The sequence below is a fragment of the Tachysurus fulvidraco genome, chromosome 6 (genome assembly GCF_022655615.1).
Source record: "Tachysurus fulvidraco isolate hzauxx_2018 chromosome 6, HZAU_PFXX_2.0, whole genome shotgun sequence".
Taxonomy (NCBI): Eukaryota; Metazoa; Chordata; class Actinopteri; order Siluriformes; family Bagridae; genus Tachysurus; species Tachysurus fulvidraco.
The window spans coordinates 23,268,112-23,292,881 of NC_062523.1; the positions used below are offsets into that span (position 1 = coordinate 23,268,112).

General features: G+C 36.4%; 1 protein-coding gene across 2 annotated transcripts in view; it reads left to right on the top strand.

Moving 5' to 3' along the window:
- The first annotated feature begins 1,890 nt into the window (after nucleotides 1-1,890).
- Nucleotides 1,891-24,770, top strand: part of LOC113639776 (MORC family CW-type zinc finger protein 3-like) — a 152,985-nt gene continuing 130,105 nt past the window's right edge. Inside the window, exons 1-14 of one of the 2 annotated variants that reach the window (XM_047815009.1) lie at nucleotides 1,891-2,010; nucleotides 2,843-2,915; nucleotides 5,730-5,862; nucleotides 6,060-6,283; nucleotides 11,818-11,968; nucleotides 12,275-12,422; nucleotides 15,377-15,505; nucleotides 15,626-15,745; nucleotides 16,972-17,069; nucleotides 17,175-17,267; nucleotides 18,333-18,428; nucleotides 20,321-20,360; nucleotides 21,266-21,339; nucleotides 21,429-21,745. In XM_047815009.1, coding sequence (XP_047670965.1) covers nucleotides 1,972-2,010; nucleotides 2,843-2,915; nucleotides 5,730-5,862; nucleotides 6,060-6,283; nucleotides 11,818-11,968; nucleotides 12,275-12,422; nucleotides 15,377-15,505; nucleotides 15,626-15,745; nucleotides 16,972-17,069; nucleotides 17,175-17,267; nucleotides 18,333-18,428; nucleotides 20,321-20,360; nucleotides 21,266-21,339; nucleotides 21,429-21,745 — 1,735 coding nt within the window. In that variant the 5' untranslated portion in view covers nucleotides 1,891-1,971. Of the gene's footprint in view, nucleotides 2,011-2,842; nucleotides 2,916-5,729; nucleotides 5,863-6,059; nucleotides 6,284-11,817; nucleotides 11,969-12,274; nucleotides 12,423-15,376; nucleotides 15,506-15,625; nucleotides 15,746-16,971; nucleotides 17,070-17,174; nucleotides 17,268-18,332; nucleotides 18,429-20,320; nucleotides 20,361-21,265; nucleotides 21,340-21,428; nucleotides 21,746-21,850; nucleotides 22,066-22,477; nucleotides 22,609-22,876; nucleotides 22,924-24,770 lie in introns of those variants that run through there. The other variant, XM_047815008.1, reaches the window with a different exon arrangement.

Below are 24,770 nucleotides of genomic sequence, written 5' to 3' on the forward strand. Positions count from 1 at the left end.
ATAAAGAATTAATATAATAAAAAAAAAATCAAGATTATGATTAGATATATATAGTTCACAATGTGTATGTATTTATCCCCAATGAGCAAGTCTGAGGTGACTCAGGCAGCAGTGGCAAGGAAAAACTCGAGCTCCAGAAATTGCAGAACCATTTACATACAGTGGTTAAGAAACAGAAATTAGAACAATTTACAAACAGGTTAAAAAAATGTGCAAAATGTTTAGTACCAGTTGAAATGTGCAAATGCGGAAAATGTGGAAAAGATGCAATGTGCTCATACATAGTCAGTACACACAGTGTACTACTAGACATATTTACAATGCATGTTACATTATATACAGTATGAATTATGAATTTTATACATATATATATAAGTATAAATAGAAATTATATCTATAAATATAAATAATATATATAAGTATTAATATTATATACATGTAATATATATATTTGTGTGTATATATATATATATATATATATATATATATATATATATATATATATATATATATATATATATATATGTGTGTGTGTGTGTGTGTGTGTGTGTGTGTGTGTGTGTGTGTGTGTGTGTATAGTCCAGTGTGTATAGATGCAGTATGAATGCTTGTTTCAATTTTCTTACTTTATATTTGACTTCCAAATGGCACATTGAAATGTGTTTACCCTGTCAGCTTGAATTTTCATCCTGACAATGTTCAGTCATCTATGGCCTCTCCCTGTCAAGCACAGTAACACTAGTTTATCAAGGGCAACTCTGAGATCATGTTTGCAGATGAGAACAAACAGCACTTTCAGCATCGTCTAGAACCTAACATGTAGAGAGTTTCAAATGCTGTACTATAGTTTTATTTGAGACCTATTTTTATATCAAGGATAAAAAGGAATATTTGTACTGTATGACCTTTCACTGTTATAGAGAAACATAAATAATAATATTAACTGTGATAGGAACTAGTAAATTTTCTAGAACAAATAACATGAAAATACAGACCACATGATAAATAATAACTCATGGCAGTTTGTCAATATTGGTATTGGTGTCAAATCTCACTTGTTTCTAGGGTTATAACGTCTATCAAGCAGTTGAACAGGTTAAAATCTTAGCCACTCCCACTTTTGCCTATATACCACTGCATCAAAAAGAAAATATATGGGTAACATGATTAGGTGATATGTTCAGTGTACAGTCTTTTTATTTATGAAATTCTTGGCATCAGGCTCCTTATCGCTGCAACCTATTGTACATTGTTACAAGACAGACATAGTACAGCACAGTAGAACAGCACAGTAGTGCATAGTAGGTTTCTCATCTCAGGCAAGTATTCCTATTCAGTTTTTTGGTAATCAGTCCTAATCAATCCTATTCCATCAGTGTTTTCATTACTATCTGTTATACAAGGCTTATACAATTCAAAGTCTTGCACTAAGTAAGGCTAAACCTGCTGGAATATACACCCTTGGAGTAATTTTGAGGTCCAGCCCTTCAAAAGCTATTTGTGAAAAATCAGTCTGCCATCACAATAGTTATAAGTTGGTAACGCGAAATCTGGCACATCAATGAGAGAAACAATGTGTTTTTGTGAAGCTGAAATCAAATCTGGATTTAGTTGATCCTACAGCTAATAATCCATGAAAGAACCATTTAGTTTATGCAATAATAAGAAAATGAATGATACAAAGGATAAAGTTAAAATGTTGATAAATGTTTAAAGATTATCTGGTATATACCTGCTCTCTATTGCATTGTAGTGTACATGCAGTGTACATGCCTAAAAATTCTAAAACAGCACAAAAATAACCAAATCACTAAATGTTGAATTAGTATTCATTCTCCCTGATGAGCCAGAAGGGGTGGAGTTTCCAGGAAGTGAGTACAAATGTGGATGCGTAGTTCCTGTATTTCAAAATTGAAGAGTCTCCTACACCTTTCTAAGAAGCTCACTTTGGAACTGCACTTTTAAACAAAGATGACAACATATTCAGAGAGAGGAATACCTGTAAGCTCGGTAAGTATTTATGGGCTATAACTAAGTGAAACTACAACCAGCTTTGATAAATTGATAAATAAGTGAAATTAAATTAAATCGTTTGGCTTGAATAACTGCCGCATACCTAGTATGTATATCTAGTTACAGTGTAGTTTCTCGGAAACTAATTACCATATGCCTCGATAACTTTCACTTTTATTTCTTGCTTACTATCCTCAGACTGTGTGATCATTTTTAGGCAGGAATTGGCCTGTTCTTTTTAAGCTTTTAAAGCCAACCAACAAAACCATCTACTTAATCCTACACTTAACTGGTGCTACTGATACCTAAAACTGTAAAGTGTTGTCCTGTCAGTTACAAAAGTTTGCAGAAGTGGGCAGACAACAAGTGTTTTTGGGTAACTGTTTTAATATAATTCATATGTATTTTACTGTGTGCTGAGCAACATCATGCCCAACATGCACAAAAAACACCATCCCAGTTTTCAGAAAGAAACAGATCCCTTCATTTGTTCACGCTCACCACTTGGCTACAATTCAGGATCAGGCTATAATTCAGAATCCTAAAACTTGAACAGACAAGTTTTTTGAATCTTAAAAAACTATTCCCACCTGTCTTCCTTTAACCTATGATCACCTCTCCTACAAAACAGGAAGTGGGTGAGATTCATAAGAAAAAACGAGAAGCAACATGCTTTTATCATCATTTTAGACTTTTTTCATTTAGTTTGTACATTCTACTCAAAACAGTGAGAATTTGCAAAAGATATAAAGCTATTAATAAATGAAATAAATCTTCAAAAGGTGATGAGGTTAAGGTATTTGATCATCATATTATTTTCCTCCTAAAGGTAAGTCCGCAGTATCTGCACACAAACTCTACTAGCCACACCTGGCCCTTCAGTGCAGTCGCAGAATTGATTGGTGAGTCAAAATTACTTTTATAATCTTTTATTGTAAACAAGAGAAATCTTTCACATTCTAGATTATAGGCAATTTTCTGGCTGTTTACGTTTTAGAGATTAACCCTTAGGAATCCCACACCTCCCACTCACAGCCCTGACCCATCTGGTCACCAGGAGGGGAAATTACTTGAAAAATATACTATACTTGTTTTGAAACTGTCATTCACAGCTCACATTTATAAAACCAATTTTAAGCCATGTTGCAAAGTAGGTATGCTCAGTTTCCTTTATGTCTTGTTATTTTCCAATGTGATTTCTTACCATTGTTTATTCTGTTTTTTCTTTTTAAAATCCTTTCCTCACTCACTGTTTTTTCTTGCCTCTTGCTGTACTCTCCTGAGCAAATTCTCTTCTGATGTGACTTCTAAGACTGCCTTTTACAAGGAAAAGCTGGAAACTGCTGCTCGTGATCCACATAATCTTAACATCTTTTCTATTCTACTTAACCCCCAGCTTCTCATGCACCAACCTTTTTTTTTTACTGCTAAATCTACAAGACCTTCACTTCTACCCCAACTCCTATACTGTAGTATTCCCTTTCTATTTCACTTGCAAATTTTACTAAGCTACAGTAGCAACAGAATAGATCCTGCAAGTAATCTTGTCATACTTGTCATACTACCTGTCAACTGGATGATGGACGTGATCTCATCATGTCTGCCGACACATCATAATAGATTGCAGCTCATGAGCTTATACTTAAACTCAGCAAAACCTAACTCAATCATCTCAATCAATTCATCAATCAATTCATCATCATGAAAAGATCTTTTAATCTTCCTGATTAACTCACTGATCTCACATTTACTAACTGCATGCAACCTTGGGATTAACATGGACAATCAACGCTTCAACAATCAACATTTCCTCTCATATTGATTCTCAAAAATATCAGAGAGATTTGTCCATTTCTATCTACTCTGGCAACTAAGGTGCTGTGCTTTTTCAGACAACTTTCTGCCTGTAAGTACTGTATGCCTCTGAGAGCCATTTAATCTGCAACTAATACCAAATGCAGCTGCATGACTTTTTCCCACACCAACCCATTGCTACACTCCCTCTAGTGGCTTCATGTAGCTGACTACATCTGAAATTAAACAATGATAATTGCCTACAAGCAACAAATGGACCTTTACCCACTTACCTCAAAGCACTTATCACACCCCACATTTCTACGTTTCCTCTAATTTTTAGTACTGCTCGGCTGTTTCCACCATCTCTCAGGGTACAAGGTATGCCTACAGACTCAGTTCTGTTTTATAGTTGATGAAATGAACTCCCCTAAACATTTAAACAGCTGAGTCACTGGCTCTCTTCAAATGATGTCAAAAGTCTTACCTTTCCCTGAGGTGTTTAAACACTGGTTAAAAGTGTCTGCCAAAAAATGACATCTTGCCTGCTCTTCAAAAGTTGATCATCTGACCAGTACCTGTTTTATTTTCTGAGATATTTTAGATTTGTTTGATTTAAAACTAAACTCAAAGCTAACATACACTTGTGAGGATGGAGAGAAATTGGGCAGATGTATAGAAATTGGACGGATGTAGAGAAAGCGATAGGCTGGAAGAGGGGTGACGAGTGTAGTAAGTTATAACAGTGAAGCAGAGTAATTGTGGAAATGTCAGAAGAGGGATTCGAAAAGAGGATATTATGCTCCTCAATAGAATGCCTGTAACATTACTGTCACTTTGTGGGAATATTTAAGCAAAATGCATGGAAGCGCACAGAAGTACAGTAGGCTGGAAAACCGCTCTTGCAGTCTTGGCTGTGTGACCAAGTGCCTATAAGAATGGGTGGTCTTCTTGAATGCTGAGTGAGTTGCAATGCTTCTTTGAATTCGCCAACTTCTTTGGTGCTTTATTTAAGACTTTATTATCATAGCCCTCCCTCTTACATCCTTCCTGTGGGCAGCCCCTTGTACTGTACTTGGCTTGGCCTGGCTACAATACCTCATTGAGTTGGCTGGGGGATAAACTTTTAAGCAGTTTATTATTATAACATAAGATAATAGTAGGTATAGAGGTTCCTCTTTGTGGTCTAGCCAAAGTATGGACTCATAACACATTGCACTCTACAAAAAAGGAAGCACTGATCTCCACTTCCTACAATCACCTGTGATTTCAACAGACTTCTGATTGCAATACACCTATTTTCACCTGTTATAGATTCAGGGCGTACCTTTATTTTATGACTTTTCATTTTAGCTACTTAACAAAGTACATGTACAGTTTCCTGTCCTTTACCAAACCATTTTGTTTCATCCTTGCCTGACTCGTGGTTTTTGATTTTGCTGACCCTTTGAACGGCTCCTTATTGATTGCCTGACCTGTGCATGTTTACCTTTTGAGATTACATTTAGGATTAGTCTTCTAAAAAAACTTCAAGCAAACCGCCTGTGTATAGCACATAAAATCTTATTTAACCCTGACCTGCTGAAAATGGGAAAATGGGGAGATAATCCTTCCCTCTACCAAGCTTTATATTCTGAAAATATAAGCTTGTTTTTAGAAATCGTTAACTACATTTGTCTACTGAAGATCTTTCTTAAAAGAAAAAAATAGCTTACTACCTAAAATAGTCTACCACCTCACAGCATCATTATCCTGAGTGCAAGTGTATTAGATGCCATGCAATAGACTGACATTTGTTCCACAGGGTGTAATCTTAGTCACACATCAAAATATTGTCCTAAACAGAATAAAGAAATACCTTAAGTTTTAAAGCTGTCTAAAATTAGATAATATTTGAATTTCCTCCTTTTTTCTATTGGCAGACAATGCTTATGACCCAGATGTCAATGCAAAACAGCTCTGGATTACAAAAAGTGTGTTTAAACACCAGGACTGCCTCAACTTTTTGGATAACGGAAATGGCATGGACTATGAAAAGATGCACAAAATGCTCAGGTGTGTTTGTCCATGAAGCTTGTGATTGTCTGTTAGATGGCAATTATATATTATATATTTTTAATTTATTTAATTTTGAGTCAAAACCAACTGTCAAAACCAACTTCCTCATTCTATTAACAGAGCTAGCTCTCTCTCTCTCTTCTCTCTCTCTCTCTCTCTCTCTCTCTCTCTCTCTCTCTCTCTCTCTCTCTCAGTTTTGGCTTCAGTGATAAGCAAGCGGTAAAGGGCCATGTTCCAGTTGGTCTTTATGGTAACGGTTTTAAGTCCGGTTCCATGCGTTTGGGAAAGGATGCCATCGTTTTCTCAAAGAAAGCTGACACCATGTGTGTGGGTCTGCTGTCACAGACTTACCTCGAGAGGACAGGAGCACAGAATGTCATAGTGCCTATTGTCTCGTTCACATGCACTGGACAGACAGATATCCTTTACCTAGTAACAGAGTGATAGATGGATCAATTTTGAAGGAATGGTGTACAGACATATTGAATATAAAATATTTTTTACAGGAGCCTTTTTCACTGCAAGAAAATAAATGATGATTAAAAACTAATAAAAAAAAAGCTAAGGTTTTTATTTCAGTAAATTTATAATAATACAATTTATGCAGTAACTACTGTGGATTATTCCGTGTTCAGTGGGTAAAATAAATATTGAACACTAAGTCACCATATTTCTCAGAAAATATTGTTCAAAAGGTGCTGTTGACATGAACACAAAACAAATAAGTTTGCTCTATAAGTGATGTGTAATAAAATAGAATGACACGGGGAAAAACTACTGAACATGCTTATTGAAATTTATTTAATAAATCGTTCAAAAGTCTTTGATTGGAATGACAGCTTCAAGATGCCTCCTGTATGGAGAAACTAGTCACATGCATTGCTCTGGTGTGATTTTGGTCCATTCCTTCACACAATCTTAAAGGTTCTGTGGGCCTCTTCTCTAAACTTTGATCTTTAGTTCTATCCATATATTTTCTATTGGATTCAAGTGTGGTGATTGGCAGGGCCCTTCTAGTAGCTTTATTTTCTTTCTCTTAAAGTAATTACAAGTTACCTCAGCTGTGTGTTTGGGATCATTGTCTTGCTGAAATGTCCACCCTTGTTTCATCTTCATCATCCTGGTACTGTACATGGCAGCAGATTTGTATCAAGAATGTCTCTGTTCATGGGCGATATGATTTTTAAAAGACAGGTTGCTGTCTAATATAACACAGAGGTCTTTCACTGTCAAGCTACTAGTAACAGTACATCCCTCTAAATGGAAGTTAACTTGTGAGAGTTTCTGTGTACTGGTTTTTGGTCCTATAAGTAGTATTTCTGTCTTATCAGAGTTTAACAACAGAAAGTTGCAGCTCATCCAGTCTTTTATCTCTCTAAGGCATTGAGTTAATTTGGACACTGCGGCTATTTCATCTGGTTTTGATGAGATATATAACTGTGTGTCGTCAGCATAACAATGGAAACTAGTCCCATGTCTTCTAATAATGTTCCCTAATGGAAGCATGTATATCGAGAAAAGCAGAGGTCCTAGAACTGATCCTTGAGGGACCCCATGATTAACTGGTAATAAACTGGTGGATTCACCATTTAATTCTACAAAATGGTATCCGTCTGACAGGTAGGATCTAAACCAACTTAAAGCCTGTCTATGAATACCTGTGTAATTTTGTAAGCGATCTAGAAGAATGTTGTGGTCTATAGTGTCGAATGTAGCACTAAGGTCAAGTAGAACTAATAAGGACATACAGTCTTGGTCCGAAGCTAAGAACAAGTTATTTGTAACTTTAACAAGTACAGTTTCTGTGCTATGATGGGGCCTGAAACCAGACTGAAACTTTTCAATGATGTTGCTCTCCTGTAAGAAGGAGCTCAGTTGAACAGACACAACCTTTTCAACTATTTTAGACATAAACGAAAGGTGTGAGATAGGTCTGTAATTTGATAGTTCAAATAGGTCAGATAGGTCTAAGTTACATTTTTTGATGAGTGGCCTAATGACTGCCAACTTGAAAGACTTCAGGACGTAACCTAAAGATAACGAGGAGTTAATGATATTAAGAAGAGGCTCACCAGCTTTATGTAACACTTCTTTCAGCAGTTTAGTTGGGATGGGGTCTAGTGAACATGTTGTTGATTTAGCTGTAGTAATAAGTTTATCTAACTCTTCCTGTCCTGTACTTGTAAAGCTTCGTAAAGCCTTAGGTGAGATTGTGTCACTAGTTGCTCTCATATGTTGAGCGTCACCTATTTTATTCCTGATACTTTCGATTTTATCAGTGAAGAATCTTATAAAATCCTCACTACTGAACTGTGATGGAATAGTGTGTTCAGATTTCTGTTTTTTTGTTAAACTAGCCACTGTGCTAAATAAAAACCTGGGATTGGTCTGGTTATTTTCTATGAGTTTGCTCAGGTGCTCAGCCCTGGCAGCTTTTAGAGCCTGTCTGTAGCTGGACATACTGTCCTTATACGCAATTCTAAAAACGTCTAATTTAGTTTTTCTCCATTTCCGTTCAAGGTTACGGGTCTCCCTCTTGAGGGTGTGAGTATGACTATTATACCACGGTGCAAGTGTTTTATCTCTAACCTTCTGTAATCTGACTGGGGCAACAGTGTCTAATGTGCTAGTGAATATAGCGTCTATGCTGTTAGACATTACATCTAGGTCGTTTGTGTTTAAGGGTACAGTAAGAAGTCCAGACAGATCAGGCAGGTTATTTATGAATCTGTCTTTAGTGGTCGGAATAATAGTTCTACCGAGTCGATAACGTGGGGAGACAGAGTTAATCTGTTCTACGTGTAGTGTGTACATTATAAGGTAATGGTCTGTGATGTCATCACTTTGGGGAATGATGTCTATATCAGTGACATCTATTCTGTGTGATATTATTAAATCTAGTGTGTGATTACGTCGATGAGTTGCTATAGTGATGTTTCCTTAGTGACGGTCGCTAGATCAAGAGACATCAGGGATTTTTTCGAGTGCATGTGCGATAGTGTAACATTAAGGACAAGCACTTCAAAAGAACTAAATCTATGCTGTGTTCTCTGGGTAACAGTAAGGAAATCACTAAAGATGGTGGCGACACCACCTCCACGACCAGTCAGACGAGGCTCGTGTTTATATATTTCCTGATTGTGTAGACTCGTTTAGACTAATGTATTAATTTGGTTTAATCCAAGTTTCAGTAAGGCAGAGTGCAGTAAGGCTATTTTCTGAGATCATTTCATTTACAATAAGTGCTTTAGGTGCAAGTGATCTAATGTTCAGAAGCCCAAACCTTAAGAACTGTTTTTGTTTGTTTCTTTGGCATTTTTTTGGTTTAATTACAGTAAGATTATTTCGAGAACTTCTCACGTATTTACTTTTTGAGCTCACTGCTCGGGGAACAGACACGGTTTCTATAGGGTGAGCTATGTGTGCATTTTTTGTGTCAATGTGCTGGGGTAAAGGATGGCTATTGAAATTTACATTTTAAGAGTAGTTTACCAGTCAGAAGGTGTTCAGCGCCCTGGAGATGGGGTCCGAGAGGATCTCCACTCCAACTCTGCTGGGGTGCAGGCCGTCAGCACGGAATAGCCTAGGACGCTCTCAGAAAACATTCCAATTATCAATAAAGAGTAGTTTCTGAGCCTGACACCATGACTGTAACCATTCATTTAAAGCAAAAAGTCTACTGAACCTTTCAATTCCTCGTTGGTACGTTGAAAGCGGTCCAGACACGATGATCCTCGCCGTGGGCGCTGTGCTGCGAACTGTCTCCACCAGGGTGTTGAAGACCCACTTCAGGATCTCCGACTGCCTCAGGCTGATGTCGTTCTAGCCGACATGAAGAACCACAGCTCTGGTGTTTCTACTCACGACTCTAGGTACCTGTGCAGAGACATCAAGAACACGAGCACCAGGCAAGTAGTTAGTGCGAGCCTTACCTTTAGCCACAGTAGCACAGATGTGGCGGATCCTTCCTTCAATTAAATGAAGTTTGCCAGTTCGATATGATGAAAAACAGCCCCACACCATGATGTTCCCACCTCCAAACCTCACTGTTGGTATGGTGTTTTTATGATTATGTGCAGTGCTGTTTGTTCTCCAAATATGTGTCATCCAAAGAGTTAAATTTTGGTCTCACCTGACCAGACAATATTCTCCCAGTATTTCCCAGGTTTGTCTAAATGTTGTGCAGCAAACCTTAAATGAGTTTCAACATGCTTTTTTTTCAATGGAGTCTTGCATGGTAAGCATGCATACAGGCTATGGCAGTTGAGTACATTCCTTTTTTTAAACACTCTACCTGATAAATCCAGGTCTTTCTGAAGCTCTCAACAAGTGGTCATTGGCTCTTGGGAAACCTTTCTGATCATTCTTTTCACTCCTCTGTCAGAAATTTTGCGATGAGCACCTGGTTGTGGCCAGTTCATTGTGAAATTATGTCCTTATGGCCTCAAAAGTGTTCACTGGAATATTTAGAAGTTTATAAATCCTTCTGTAACCAATGCCAGGTTGAAAGAGCTCTTTGCTTTTACCCATCATGAGATGTTTCTTGTGTGACACCTTGGTAATGAGAGACCTTTAAATAGGCCATCAGTTGGGATTGAACCAGCTGATATTAATTTCCACTGACACATGAGCAGGATTGCCTTCTAGTTACTGAACGATTTCAGCTTTTGTCTTGGCTTTCCATGCATTTGCACCTCCCTTTCTTTATGTGTCCAATACATTCCATGTGTTAAAATGAATTTTCTTTATGGTAATTAATTTTTGTGCTTATTTCATTTTCTTCCCACATTTCTCTTTCTATGTCGGAATGAATGTGTGAATTGTACCCTGTGTTTCTGCAAACATAAGCAGGATGGTAAGGCTTGCTGATAACGTAACCATAATCTTAAGGGAATAGAGAACGAGGAAATCTCTGTCATGTAAAAATGTATTTCTGTGTTATATGTTATATGTCATCTTCACCTCTTCTGATTTAATGTTCTTGATTTGAATCTATCCTGTTCCTTTAGTGCTCTTGACCGGATGAAAAGACAAGATAGGTTGACCTGCTTGTGAGATTACTCGCAGGACACTCAGTTTCTATTTGCTCATGTACAGGCTTTCTGACCTTCAATGCTTGGATGAGAGTTGTGAGGAAGCAGCATTCTAGCATACCCCTATCTATGTTGACAAAACTTGGCCTCCGCCTTATCTCATACACCATAGCTTACTGTATTTCATTGCGTATACATTCTGTTCTGTCGCTCAGTTCTTTGAGCAGCTGTTTGGAATAAACCAGATCTGATTTCACTCGTGTGGTTGGTTCTCTCAGTGCTCCGGAGTGCTCCTATTGTTTTGCAGAGGTAAAAGAGACGCGGACAAGTGCGAGGAGGAATCTTTCTTACAGTTTGGTGACCCCGACGTGGTACTCTCGATCAGGTAAGACATGTTTGATTGACTACCTGGTCGCCAGTATTACTAGGAAGAAGTTATCCCATTTTGACGGGATATTTATCCTTGGCTTCGTTTGGGAAGGCCAAGAAAGTTATACCCCGACGTGATACTCTCGATCAGGTAAGACATGTTTGATTGACTACCTGGTCGGCAGTATTACTATACCATACCATTTTATTACATATGACTTAATTTCTGAACTTATTTTCTTTCTTTCTTTTTTTTTTGTATGGACTACTTGGGTTTTTACTGACATCTGGTGAAACTTTAATGTCAACAGCACCTTTAGAAATATATTTACTGAGAAAAAGGGTGACGTGTTCAATACTTATTTTACCTCACTGTATATAGTAAAATTAATATAAATTAATGTAGTTATATGAGTGAGAATTGTGCTGAAAATTCTGGGCCTGCCAATAGGATGGGAGTTTAAGAGGACAGAGTTAGAAAGGTAAATAAATACTTTCTGAATGTATAAATGGACCTTTGTGTTCTTTGCTCCTTAACCTCACTGCTCACTCAGTGCTGAACCAAAGCATGTAGAAAGTCTTCGAGATATCCTGGCACATTCTTTGTTTAACACTGAGGAAGAACTGTTTTCTCAGTTCAAAGTCATTGAAAGTCATGCAAAACTAAGTGGAACCTGCATCATAATCTGGAACCTACGCATGTGAGTTTTATTTGCCTTAATATATATTTATATGAGAACTCTGTGTAGGTTAAGGATGTGGATACTGGAATTACATTTTACTGTAAGAGAGAAGTTTAATATAAATATAAATGATTAATATTGAAATATTGTAATATAGCCAATGATATGAATGTGACATGTCACTTGAGATTTACTACCCTGCTCTAAATTTACTATTACTACCTTATTTACTAAACTGCTGAAGACTACAAACAATATTATTAGTTGTATGAAATTAGACCATCATTTCTTACCTGGTTTTAACCTCCAATTATTAAACTGCAGAAAATCTTCAGGAGAATTAGAATTTGATTTCTTGAAGGACCCCAAAGACATCCGGATCCTTGATGATGTGTACAAGAACTTCAGGGAGTCAAACAAGCGTCAGGCTCAGGAGAGCATGTCAGTGCCTGAGAGTGTTTATTCACTACGGGTGAGAATTGATCAGCAAATATTATGTGAATGTTGGCTTGACTGAATTTACTCATCATTTCATGTGAAAGGGCAAGGGGTCATTTTATAAAACAGGATTTCATATATTATATTAGAAATAATATATCTGGCTGGACACATGGATTTAAGTGTGAGTGGTTTATTTACAATCCAAAACATAAGGCAAATTGTTATTAAACTGAGCCTCAAAATCAGAAACACAATGAAGGAAAATCAATATGAAAGTGAAATGAGAAATCTGAATTCTAATCCAAAGATTGTCAGCAGGGAAAAAATGACAAAAAGAAAATAGAATATACAAAATGTCAAAAAGAGTAACGGAAGCAGTCTAGTACACACTAGATGTAAAACATCCACTTATCCCTGTTTAAATGGGAGTTTTTTGTGTTTAGTAAAAGTGGGAATCAATTACATACTGTGTACACACATTTCTAAAGAGGTATGCAGAATGAACCAATGACATTCACTATCATATTTAATGGTAATGTTCCTACACCTGTTGTGAAGTGAATTTCAATAATCCCAAGCAATAGATTAGCTGATTCTGTTGGATTTTCTTTACATAATTTTGTTTCTGTATTACTGAAGCTGTGATCCACAAAAAGCTTAAAAAGCATTTATGGGATCTTAATGTGAATAGGTATTGATAAGGAGGGAGTATAAAAGAAATTCCAACTTCGGTGCATAATAATACACAGTGAAGTCCATCAACAAATTGAAAATTGAGCACTACAGTGATCAGCAAGAACGAACTGTCCCTCTATAATATTTAAGAGACAAACAGCAACATTAAAGGAGCTACAGGAACGCCTAGTCACTAACTGTATGAAATAACAATCTCATATTTTTTATTTCTCTGGGCTTTGAGGTAGGGTGGCTAAATAGAATAAAAAACATCCAAGATTTATTAACTATAAATGATTATGACAATTTTGCAAAGAAAGTATTTTCAATAAAATCGATTATTTCGTAAAATGTCCACATTATGTTTTTGTTACCATAAGCTGTTTTGCACATTTCAGTCAATTGCTGTTTTGCACAACTAATTACAATACCTCATATAACTGCTGCTACTATATTAAGTGTTCATTCCTGTACATGTAATGTAGAATATACAGTACATATTCTGGTCGGTGCTGATTTTGTGTATTGTTTTGTAGAGCTTTGTATTGTTTCTTGCACTGTCTTTCTTGCACTGTTTGCACCAGGTTACACAGATGCACTTTATGTGGCTAGGACTAACTTATTTAACCTCTTATGGATATCGCCCCCTATTTTCATGATTTTCGCCTACATGACCTACCCACCTAAAAAGTGGTACAGCTCCCACATACTTTGACACACAGGGGTGAGCCTGGTCTCATTGGAAAGAAGAGAGTCTCTAGTTTCAGATACAAGTGATTCTAGGCCTTACTGACACAAAGTTACAGAGTCTAGAATGGAGGGTTTTGATTTCCGTCTTAGTTGTTTACTGATAAACTGATTAAAATTATTGCTGTAAAACATGTTAGGAGCTAAACAACTGAGGGTCATAGCCACATGTCTTGGCTTTCACCAAAAAATTTTCAAGTCAAAAAACTCAAAAATGGATTTTATATGAATATTTTTCTACGGACATGTCCATCCGTTCATGTTTTTCTTGTTTACTTGTTTACTGTATAACTTTGTATTAAAAGACTGCATGCTCAGTTTAAAAGGCCTAAAACAAAGAGAACCCCTCGGCCTAGAAGCCTGCTGTGAAAAAAGGCCTGTAACCTGACACCCTGAGGCGTGAGAGTGAGAAAAAGTCGAGAATTGCGCAATAAAACCATTGCGCACCGTCTACTGCGCAGCCCGCCCTTCATAGATGTGTCATGTTGCATACCATTGGAATCATCTCCTTATTGGCTAAAGACCTGTAAGGGTCCCGGATCATGAAATCGCTACTGGAGGGAGCAATTGTCAGTCAAATGTAGGGTGTCCCAACTAGGATGGAGAGACATCATTGGCTTCACAGCCGTCTATCTCTGCACTACAGGCGCCAATTGGCTCATGTGAGGGCTTGTTTGATTTGTTAGGCCCTGGACTACAAATCTGACGTCAGTGTAGTTTTATAAGCCTCCTAGGAGAAGTGAGAGCTGAAACAAAGAACGGAAGTGAACGGCTGTTTACAGTTTTCTGTCAGAAATGTAATATTTGTGAGGCGAGCAAAGTGTTTTGGATTAAAACGCTTACATATTCCAGTTCCTTGGACTCTTGGGGATTTTTTTTTACAAGCATTTGTTTTGGAAAATATTACCCCAGTGAAGAAAGGGAAGCGTTTAAAGGTAAGTAAACAACTGGACTAGCGCCGCCTAGTTCAGGTGACTATCAACTTGGATTAAATTAGTATGACAGCTGTAAATCATATTATGCTTTGTGTGGGCTTAATAAAATCCTGAGAGTCTAAGCTTTCAAACAATATAAAATATTATATAATTAAAAAATATTTAACCGTGTATTTAGAGGATTTAATGCTTAAAAGCTACAACGAAGTTGATGCAGCCTCATCCCCTACTGGTGGTGTGCCGTGGACGGCACGGCGATCACATAGTCCTTAGCTCTGTCTTTGTTCTATGTAACACCATGGTCCTGGAGAAACATTGTCTCATTTCATTGTGTACTTCATTAGCTATATACTGTATGGTTGAAATGACAGTAAAAGATCCTTGACTTCTTGACTTCACTTATGCAACCATTTTATTTCTCTTAAACATTTCTATTCCATTTTCAACTGCATTTTGTTTCTACATTACATTTTAATAGGTGTGTGAACACCTTTTATGTACACTGTATATGGTAGTGAGACAAATGTGAGATTTGATATGCAGGTGAGTGAGAATGTGCTAAATGAAGTTTAACCACTGATCAATGTAAAGTCAAATCATTTTGATGTTTGTTTTTCTCTTGATCCAGGCATACTGTAGTATCCTGTACCTGATTCCAAGAATGGAGATTATCCTTCAAGAGAAAAAGGTGGAAGCTCAGTCTCTCACAACAACTCTAGCAAAGGCTCATACGGACACATACAAACCTGAATGTCTAGTATCCTTCTACCAAATATTAAAGCAACAGAATGTAAACATAAAACTAATGATGCACTAGAAAAAGTTATTAAATGATTCAAATATTTTAAAGGTCATGATACTTAATAGTTTGTGTCAGAAAAAGGCAATAGCAATCACATTTGGCTACAACAAAAAGAGCAGGGAGAATTACGGATTGATGATGTACAACAAAAACCGGCTCATTAAAGCCTACGTGCGTGTCACCTGCCAGCGGAAGGTGAGAACCATTCAGTTTGTTTAATGCTTAGTGCGTTATATCTCTTCAAACAAATCTAGAATAAACAGATTAAAAGAGAACTACACTGGGGTCCAAAGTCTGACTATATTAAAAAAAATTTTTTGGTATTTATTTAATTAAAATTGTGGATTGCAAGAATCAAAGGAAAGATCTGCAAGACAGTACGTCGAGGTACGAGACTGTAGCAGTGAGTGAGATGAGGCAGAGATGGAGGTAGCAGAGCTCTTTCATTAAAGCTCTTTAATTAAAACAACATTGTCATTAAAGCAAAAATAGGTGGCAGAGCAAATACAAAGAAACCAAATTTTACTTTTCATTCAAGTTGTTGTCAATAAAATAATTTGTAATGAAAATTTTTGTTTTAAATCAGAAAATAATTTTATATTATTATTATATTTTTATATATTTTTATATTATTATTATATTATAATAATAATAATAATAATAATAATAATAATAATAATAATAATAATAATAATAATAATAATAATAATAATAATTTATATTATTTATTTATTAATTGTTCATTATAAATATTATTATAAATAAATACAGAGATACATACAGTTGTATGGCAAAGGTTTGAGCACCCCTGGCCCAAGTTATGTATTTGTTGATTAGTTTAGTGAAAGGAAGTAAACTATTTTAAAAAAGATATGTTTAGCAATTGTTAACATTCCCTAAGTAACACAACTAAATGCACATAGCCCAATATGCCATACCTTTTAAAACCACCTAATAGTCTAATAATGTGTACTGTAGGTCCCCCTTGCCTATCAAAGCATTTCTGACCCATAATTTCATTGACACATCAAGGCCTCAGAAGATATGTTGTGGTATCGGGCCCCAAGATGTTAGAAGCAGATTCTTTAAATTTTTTAAGCTGTGAGTTGGCACCTCAGTGGATCAAACTGGTTTATCCAGCAAAGGCCAAGTCAACACCATGAACAGCTTATGTCCTCAAACTATTCCAGAACTATTTTTGCAGCTTAGCAGGGAGCATTATTTCTTGACATTTTAATTGATAATCAATCACTGTTATTTACTTCTGCTTTTGTTGGATTCAATTTAAAAAGTCATCAGTGTATTTCAGGGGCTTTCAGCATGCAAGAGAATACATGATTAGATTAGATTTCAGGTGTCATTTTATGAAGTAAACAAATCTTTTATTCATGATGTTTACAATGTTCATGTTCTGTTACCAGGGCAACCACACAGGACAAGGAGTTATCGGGGTTGTAGAATGTAATCACCTCGTACCAACTCACAATAAGCAGGACTTTGAAAATTCTCAAGATTACAGGTAGGTTTGAGTACAGTATAGTATTCAATATGAGAATTAAATGCTATTTAAATTTTTTTTTTTTAACATTGATGTAGGTAAATATGCTATATTGTGTTTGTGCAGGAACACCATGAAGAATCTAAATATTAAGCTTGAGCAATATTGGAAGAACTTCACTTATAGTCATCAAGAATTTAAGAGCGTTGACAATACTGAGTAAGTTTTAAAATGCCGTCTCTTTTCAACAGTTCCAAAATTTCACTGATATGTACAGTACGTCCAAATTGGTTGGAAGTTTAAGGAATTACGTCACATTTTGTATGTTGCTTCCTCACATTTTTTGGATCAGAAGTACTCACCTTGCTACTCACTGGCAACTGAGTTGCTACTCACCTGTTCCAGGGCCAGATGTGTCTTATTCCAAATTTGCATATGGAATCTGTCGTTAACTATCCATATGAAGTCTAATGAGCTGGCACTGCCAGTGAATTGGGCAAATTGGCTAAAAAATCAAAACAAATCCATCAGATAAGTAGCAAAAGATAAATTGTGGGCAAACTATTTGGTACTTAAAATATGCAATAAACAATTGAGCTCAGGAAGAATCTGTTCCCTAATGAGCGTAATAAGATGTAAGATATAAGCCTCAAACAGGAAAACCATATTAGTTTGGCAAAATACATCATTAAACATCATATTTTCCTGTCCATAGGGACAACATCCTATGGGCAGATGAAACAACTGGGTAGATGCATGGCACTTATTTTATTCTCCAGGCATGCATGGCTGCCAATGAACTAGTTCCTTTGTGTTTACTGTATTTATGTCACGGTATCAGAGAACATAGTCAACCAGACTCATTCACAGGATGAAAGCAATCCTTGGTTTATTATATGAAGATGTGACAAAATACAACATAAATTGAGCAAAACACAATAAATCAAAATGTGAGCACTTGAAAATTTAATAGCTTTACTAGAACAAGGACATGATCATAATTACACATTACATAGAAACGAAACTCGAACATGATAGTACACAACAGCAGGCATGTTGAGCAGGATATGAGCGATGACTTGACAAAGAGTTGACACAAGAGGAAGGATATAAATAGCAAACCACATTAGGAGTAAATCAAGAACAGGTGACGACATAAGAGACATGATCACATGACCTTCACAATGAACAGCAACACACCTGCCAGTGTCCACTAATACTCGGGCAGGAAATTGTCTCAGTCTCTGAGAATTTACATGTCTGTAATTTATTTGTTTTTCTCAGAAGTTGCACAGATGCAGCTCAGGCAATTTCCCCCAGGCTCTTGCCTGATGTTTCTGATGAGGAACAACTAGGATGCCTGAAAATACACAAAGGGCAGTGAGTAACAAATCCTTTCATTTGTAATAAATCCTTTTATTTGTTCCAACATACAGTACTGTAAATTCCTTATAGTTTTCTGTGTATATAATCTTGTGTATGTGTTGTGATCAGTACATGAAGTCCTTCAGATCGGTACATGTGAAATGACAATATTCAACCTGACAAATCAATTTTGTCGTTTGATCATATTCAACACATCTATGAAACCTCTGATATGGTGTCTGTATAAATGATTCTTGAATGCTGAAAATGTAGTAAAAGCTCAGGAACAATCAGGTATACCACAAGTGAAGGAACAACTTGCAACATTACTGTGTACTTTGATATGCTGAGTAAACCATAAAATGCTTTTATTCTTATGCTGACACAATTTACAGTAATACATTTCTACTTCGTTTTAGGATGAAATATATTCAGTCCTTATTATTACAATTACTTTAAGCATGAAAATAAACATAAATTTCTAATTCTTTATATATTTTAAAAATAACTACTACTGAGTAAAATTAAACAGGCAAAACAAATTATGTTTATACAACAAAGAAAAGCATCTTACAACATTAAGCACCTTTTTTTTTTAATGTTTTTTATGACCCATAACTGACTGCGTGTATGTATTAACCACATGGCTTCATCTCACAGCACATCAGTCAAATGCTAGTTGTTTATAACAAAGAATACTTTAATATACGATCTCTACAGCTAAAGTGAATGAAACTGTAACTAGAGCATTAATCCACGTTAAAATGGCATTTGAGACGTTTTTGTCTCAAAATGCTTTTACCTTTTAGTTCAGATTCCACACGTTTGCATCCACTATGGCGAGCTCCGTCGCGATTTGTTGCCTCCCGTCTAAAATTACCCTAAAGTTAACAATACGTTTCTGACTAACATAACATCATTTACAATGATTTTGTCAATGTTTTTACCTTTTAGTTCAGAATCATCACACGTTTGCATCCACTATGGCGAGCCTTCGGCCTACAGCAAGACCCTTAGTTACAGTACAGACACAAACATAACTCACGCTATGTTTAAAAAAACCCATTAGATTAAGAGTTTCATCCCACTAATTAATGACACCTTTCTGAACAAGAAATAGACAAAATTGAGTACATCTGAATGTCTAATGAATTGGTTCTGTCTAAAATATCAATGTCTCATATTTTAATATTTGTGGGCATAATTTAAGTGAACTTACCAACTATTCTGAATAAAGCCTCTTCAGCCACTCTTCACTCTACAGAACTCACTGGCTCAGACCCAAAGTGTCACATTACAATAAATTGCTCAACATCAACTCTGCAATGCTAATTAACCCTACAGGCAGAAGTGAACAGAAAATGCAAGAACTACAGTAACAACAAATTAACCTGTATATTCACTTACAGTTGACATGGAAAAATACTGTTAACAACTGTAATTCTTTCTTAGACATAATGCTTTGCAACTAGTAAATGTATTACAATAAGTTTCTGTAAAATTTTGCTGTAGAAACTACAGAAATTTGTTACAGTGTACTGTATGTATGAAGACATCACTTTGTGTATTTGCCCATTCCATTTTTTTTAAAGCCAAAAGTAATCTGAGAGTTGGCTGCACATCTGTTTCATGGCCAGGTGTCTTGTATTCCCTCATTATTTAATTTATATATATATATATATATATATATATATATATATATATATATATATATATATATATATATCTATTTATATATATGAATGTATATATCCCTGAATGAATTCATAAAACCAGAGTTTTGAACACATATTTATTCCAAATCCTATATACTTTGGTAGACAGCTAAAATAACAATAACATTCTCGCTGTCCATTTATGGGCCTCATTTGCCCATACATTGCTCATGTGTATGTGTTTTGAAACAGTGAGCGAACCCAGAAGCAGCAGCAGGAGAACAGACAGCAGGTGATGTCACAATGTTTTAAGGACGTGTATAGCATTTTCTATTCCTTCTGTCCAGATTGAGAAAAAATACTTGTAATGCAGAAATGCATATTATGAATAGGCTTTTTTGTGCCATGAATCATTTTTTAGCAAAATGAGAGACTAGTCTTTATGGGTGTAATAAGATTGATTTCTGTTTGATATAATTCTAGAGCTTTGCAAAAATGTCAGACAAGATCTCCCTTTCTGAATTCATCTTTAGCCATTGCAGTTGTTGTGATGTATGAGATCGGTATGATAATCTGAGAAGACAATTAATCCCTACCATCCACCAAATTATGTTTAAGATAGTCATAGGCGTAATTTTGTGGGTTGATCTGAATTGTTATTACATGATGAGCTCCAGAATTACTTTTACTTAGGCAGGTTTCACTGTTCAGTTGATTGACTGAATAAACACAGTGTTGCTTTGCTGAGAAAAAAATAGGGTGAACATAGCATTCTGAAAATTACTTTTTATATGAATTTGCAGAATGTAAAACAAACAATAACCAATAACAAATATAAAAAATATAACAATCTGTGCAATACAGAAAATAAAGTCTAAGAAAAAGTATTATGACTGCTGTTTCGTACAATCCTTTTTAAATGACAAATTATTAGACAAAAATTAAAAAAAAGTAATTAAACAGATTTTAATAACATTCAAGAGAACTTGCAAGGTGTTCATTTAGAATATAGCATGGGAAAGATATAAATATATTTTGTTAAACAATACATGTAATGCATTAACATAAATAGGTTTAATGTGTTCAGGTAATTACAGAATCACTTGATTAATCAGAAATTCATATATTCATAGTATCTGTCTTCATCTTTCATTCACAAGTGTGGTTTATTTTATTGCTTTCCACAAATATCTCAAGAGCCCAGTGACACCCAGACCTTCTGGTACTTCATCTGTTATACTGGACACATCTCGCTCTACTACTCCTAAAAGGTACTGCAGTCACTCCTTCTGTCTCATGTTCCTTCACAATATAATTGCATTATGAGTACATAAATGATTTTAATTGACATTTATTTCAGGAAAAAGAAAGCCTTGGACATAAAACAAGAGAAATCAGAGAAGAAACCTAGAACAAAATGTTTTGACAAAAACATACCAGATTCTCCTGCCATGATCAGTCCTGCTAGTGATGTTAATACTGCTGACTGTAAAGACCTTAAAACAGCACTGGATGATGTGATTTTCATGAGCACGAGTGAGGAACAGAGCATTCAATTTACAAAATCCAGCTCTGGGGACCAGCAGATTGACAAAGGGCAGGACCTGCAGGTCATGGAGGCAATGAAGCAGCTCGAAGATAAGCTACGAGAGCTAAAAAAAAGTGCTGAAGATCGAGGCAAGTGTCTAAATAGGCTGCAAAATGCAATTGTAATAATACATCAAGTATGTTTTATGTCCTATGACTGTAATTCTTACCTTGTCTTTTCCTGCTTGTACAAAGGAATTGGACACAAAGATGGATAGTCTAGAATATGAGAAGTGGACAAACGACTGTGAGAGCTTGCAGAAATGTTTAGAAGAAAATAAGATAAAACGTGAAAAGGTGGAGGTTACAACAGAAGATTGTGTAGCACCTTCGAGAGAAGCCTCCAACCCAGGAAGAGGAAAAGATTCCCAGTGGATAAGGAAGAATGAGGCACAGGACAGATCAGAAAGGTCAGAGAGGAGACAGAGATGGGGATGTGGTAGCTCATTGGTTAAGGTGTTCAACTACTGATAGGAAGGTCATTGGTTCGAATCCCAGGTCCACCAAGGGCCCCTGAGCAACTCCCTTAACCCTCAGTTGCTCAGGTGTATTATCTGAAATAAAAAATGTAAGTCATATCTGCTAAATGCTGTAAATGTAGAGATAATAACATGCAGTCACTATAAGAGCTCTGGGTTTAAAATCCAGTTTGTCACAAATTTCAGCCATGATCAGCTTAATACTGTATTTTACCTGATTGTGGCATACTATAGATATACTGCAGATCTGTCAGGTGAGACACAAGTCATAATCCTGACCTGCACTGTAACACAATAGCCCAAATAAAGTGTCTCAAATAGAGTTTCTTTTCTTCATCCTCAGGTTTAGAGAACTCAGACAAAGAATGACACGTATCTTGGCCACCTTTGTTCTAGCCCCGGACCTTGAGAAGATTATCGATCAGATTCTTACTCAGGATATAGATGAGATGTCCTCTACAGATTTATTATTTGGTTGGTAAATTTATTTAAAGCAATTTAAATTGTGTTTATTTGTCAGTTTATTATAATGACTTAAATATTTGACATTTTTTCAGTGCATTTTAATACAAAAATATATTTAACCCCCTTTTCCCCCCTAAGAAACTGTTTATTCGGTTTTCTTTCAAATACTGTAACACACTAGGCTCTGTGTGAAACTCCACAAACAGTATCCCAAGTTCAGGATTAATTGTATTTTTAATTTGTTTCTCTTTGCATGTGGCCTTTATGGAATGTGAAGGAGCAGACAGTCGCTCGAAATCTACACAGCACTGTCACACCAAACATGTATGGAGACTCTCAAGTTTACATTCAATAGTATCAGAAATAAGTTTTTGATGAGTGTTTCAGAATCTAAATTTAACACTATTTTTTTTATACAACTAAGGCCAAATGTTTATATACGCCTAGGCTATAGATAGATTTAATACACGTGTTTCACTATTTGAAATAAACTTTTCCCACGACATTCTAATTTATTGGTGTGTGTGCATGCATATACACACACACACACACACAGGTGCATCTCAATAAATTAGAATGTCATGGGATAAGTTCATTTATTTCAGTAATTCAACTCAAATAGTGAAACACGTGTATTATATCAATTAGTAAACAGACTGAAGTAGTTTATCTACACACTGACTCACATTTAACAAAAACTTTAAAAAAAACTTTAAAAAACTTTTAAAAAATCTAAAAAAACTGGAATCATAAGACTGATTAAAAAAAACATTTTTAGTGAATTTTTGGCCTTCTGGAAAGTATGTTCATTTACTGTATATGTACTCAATACTTGTTGGGGCTCCTTTTGCTTTAATTACTGCCTCAAATCAGTGTGGCATGGAGGTGATCAGTCTGTGGCACTGCTGAGGTGGTATGGAAGCCCAGGTTTTTTGACAGTGGCCTTCAGCTCATCTGCATTTTTTGGTCTCTTGTTTCTCCATGGTCATTTAACAAACTTTTGGTGCTTTTGGCAGTGTAGGCATGTGTCAAATCCTGCTGGAAAATTAAATCATTGTCTTTAAAAAATTGGTCAGCAGAAGGAAACCTAACACGGGACTTCAAGCAACTTGGGCTATGAGCTTCCCCACCCTTCCTCCAGACTCTAGGAACTTGTTTTCCAAATGAAATACAAAACTTGCTCTCATTTAAAAAAAAAAGACTTTGGACCACTGGGCAACAGTCCAGTTCTTCCTCTACTTAGCCCAGCTAGGAGGCCTCTGGCCTTGTCTGTGGTTCAGGAATGGCTTAATAAGAGGAATATGACAACTGCTTGCAAATTCCTTGACACATCTGTGTGTGATGGCTCTTGAGTCAAGTCAAGAAGCTTTTATTGTCATTTAGACCATATATAACCATTGCAGTACGACTGAAATGTTGGACAGTTTGTGCAAAAGAGCGAAAAAGTGTGAAAAACAGCATGTATGGTGTAAACATTTCGATGGATGTAAGCAGCATATAAACAGTTTGATGTTGAGTGACCAGGTGAGGTTCTCCGGTAGTTGGACACCAAGAACTTTGGTACTCTTGACGATCTCTACGGATGATCCATCGATGTTCGAGAGTGGTCGCTCTGTGTTCTTCTAAAGTCAACAACCATCTGTTTAGTTTTATCCACATTCAGAGACAGGTTGTTGGCTCTACAACAGGTAGTTAGCTGTTGCACCTCCTCCTTGTATGCTGACTCATCGTTCTTCTTGATGAGACCTAACACAGTTGTGTCATCGGCAAGCTTGATAATATGATTCGATCCGTGCATTGCTGCACAGTCGTGAGTCAGCAAGGTGAACAGCAGTGGACTGAGCACGCAGACCTGAGGGGCTCCAGTGTTCAGTGTGGTGGTGCTGAAGATCCTGTTCCCGATCTGGACTGACGGAGGTCTCCCATTCAGGAAGTCCAGGATCCAGTTGCAGAGGGAGGTGTTTAGTCCCAGCAGGCTCAGCTTCCCAATCAGGAACTGAGGGATGAATGCATTGATTGCTGAACTAAAGTCTATGTACAGCATTCGTACATTATTGTCCAGATGGGTGAAGGCTAAATGGAGAGCTGTGGCAATGGAATCGTCTGTGGAGCGGTTTAGACAATACGCGAACTGTAGGGGGTCCAGTGAGGGTGGTAACTGGGTCTTGATG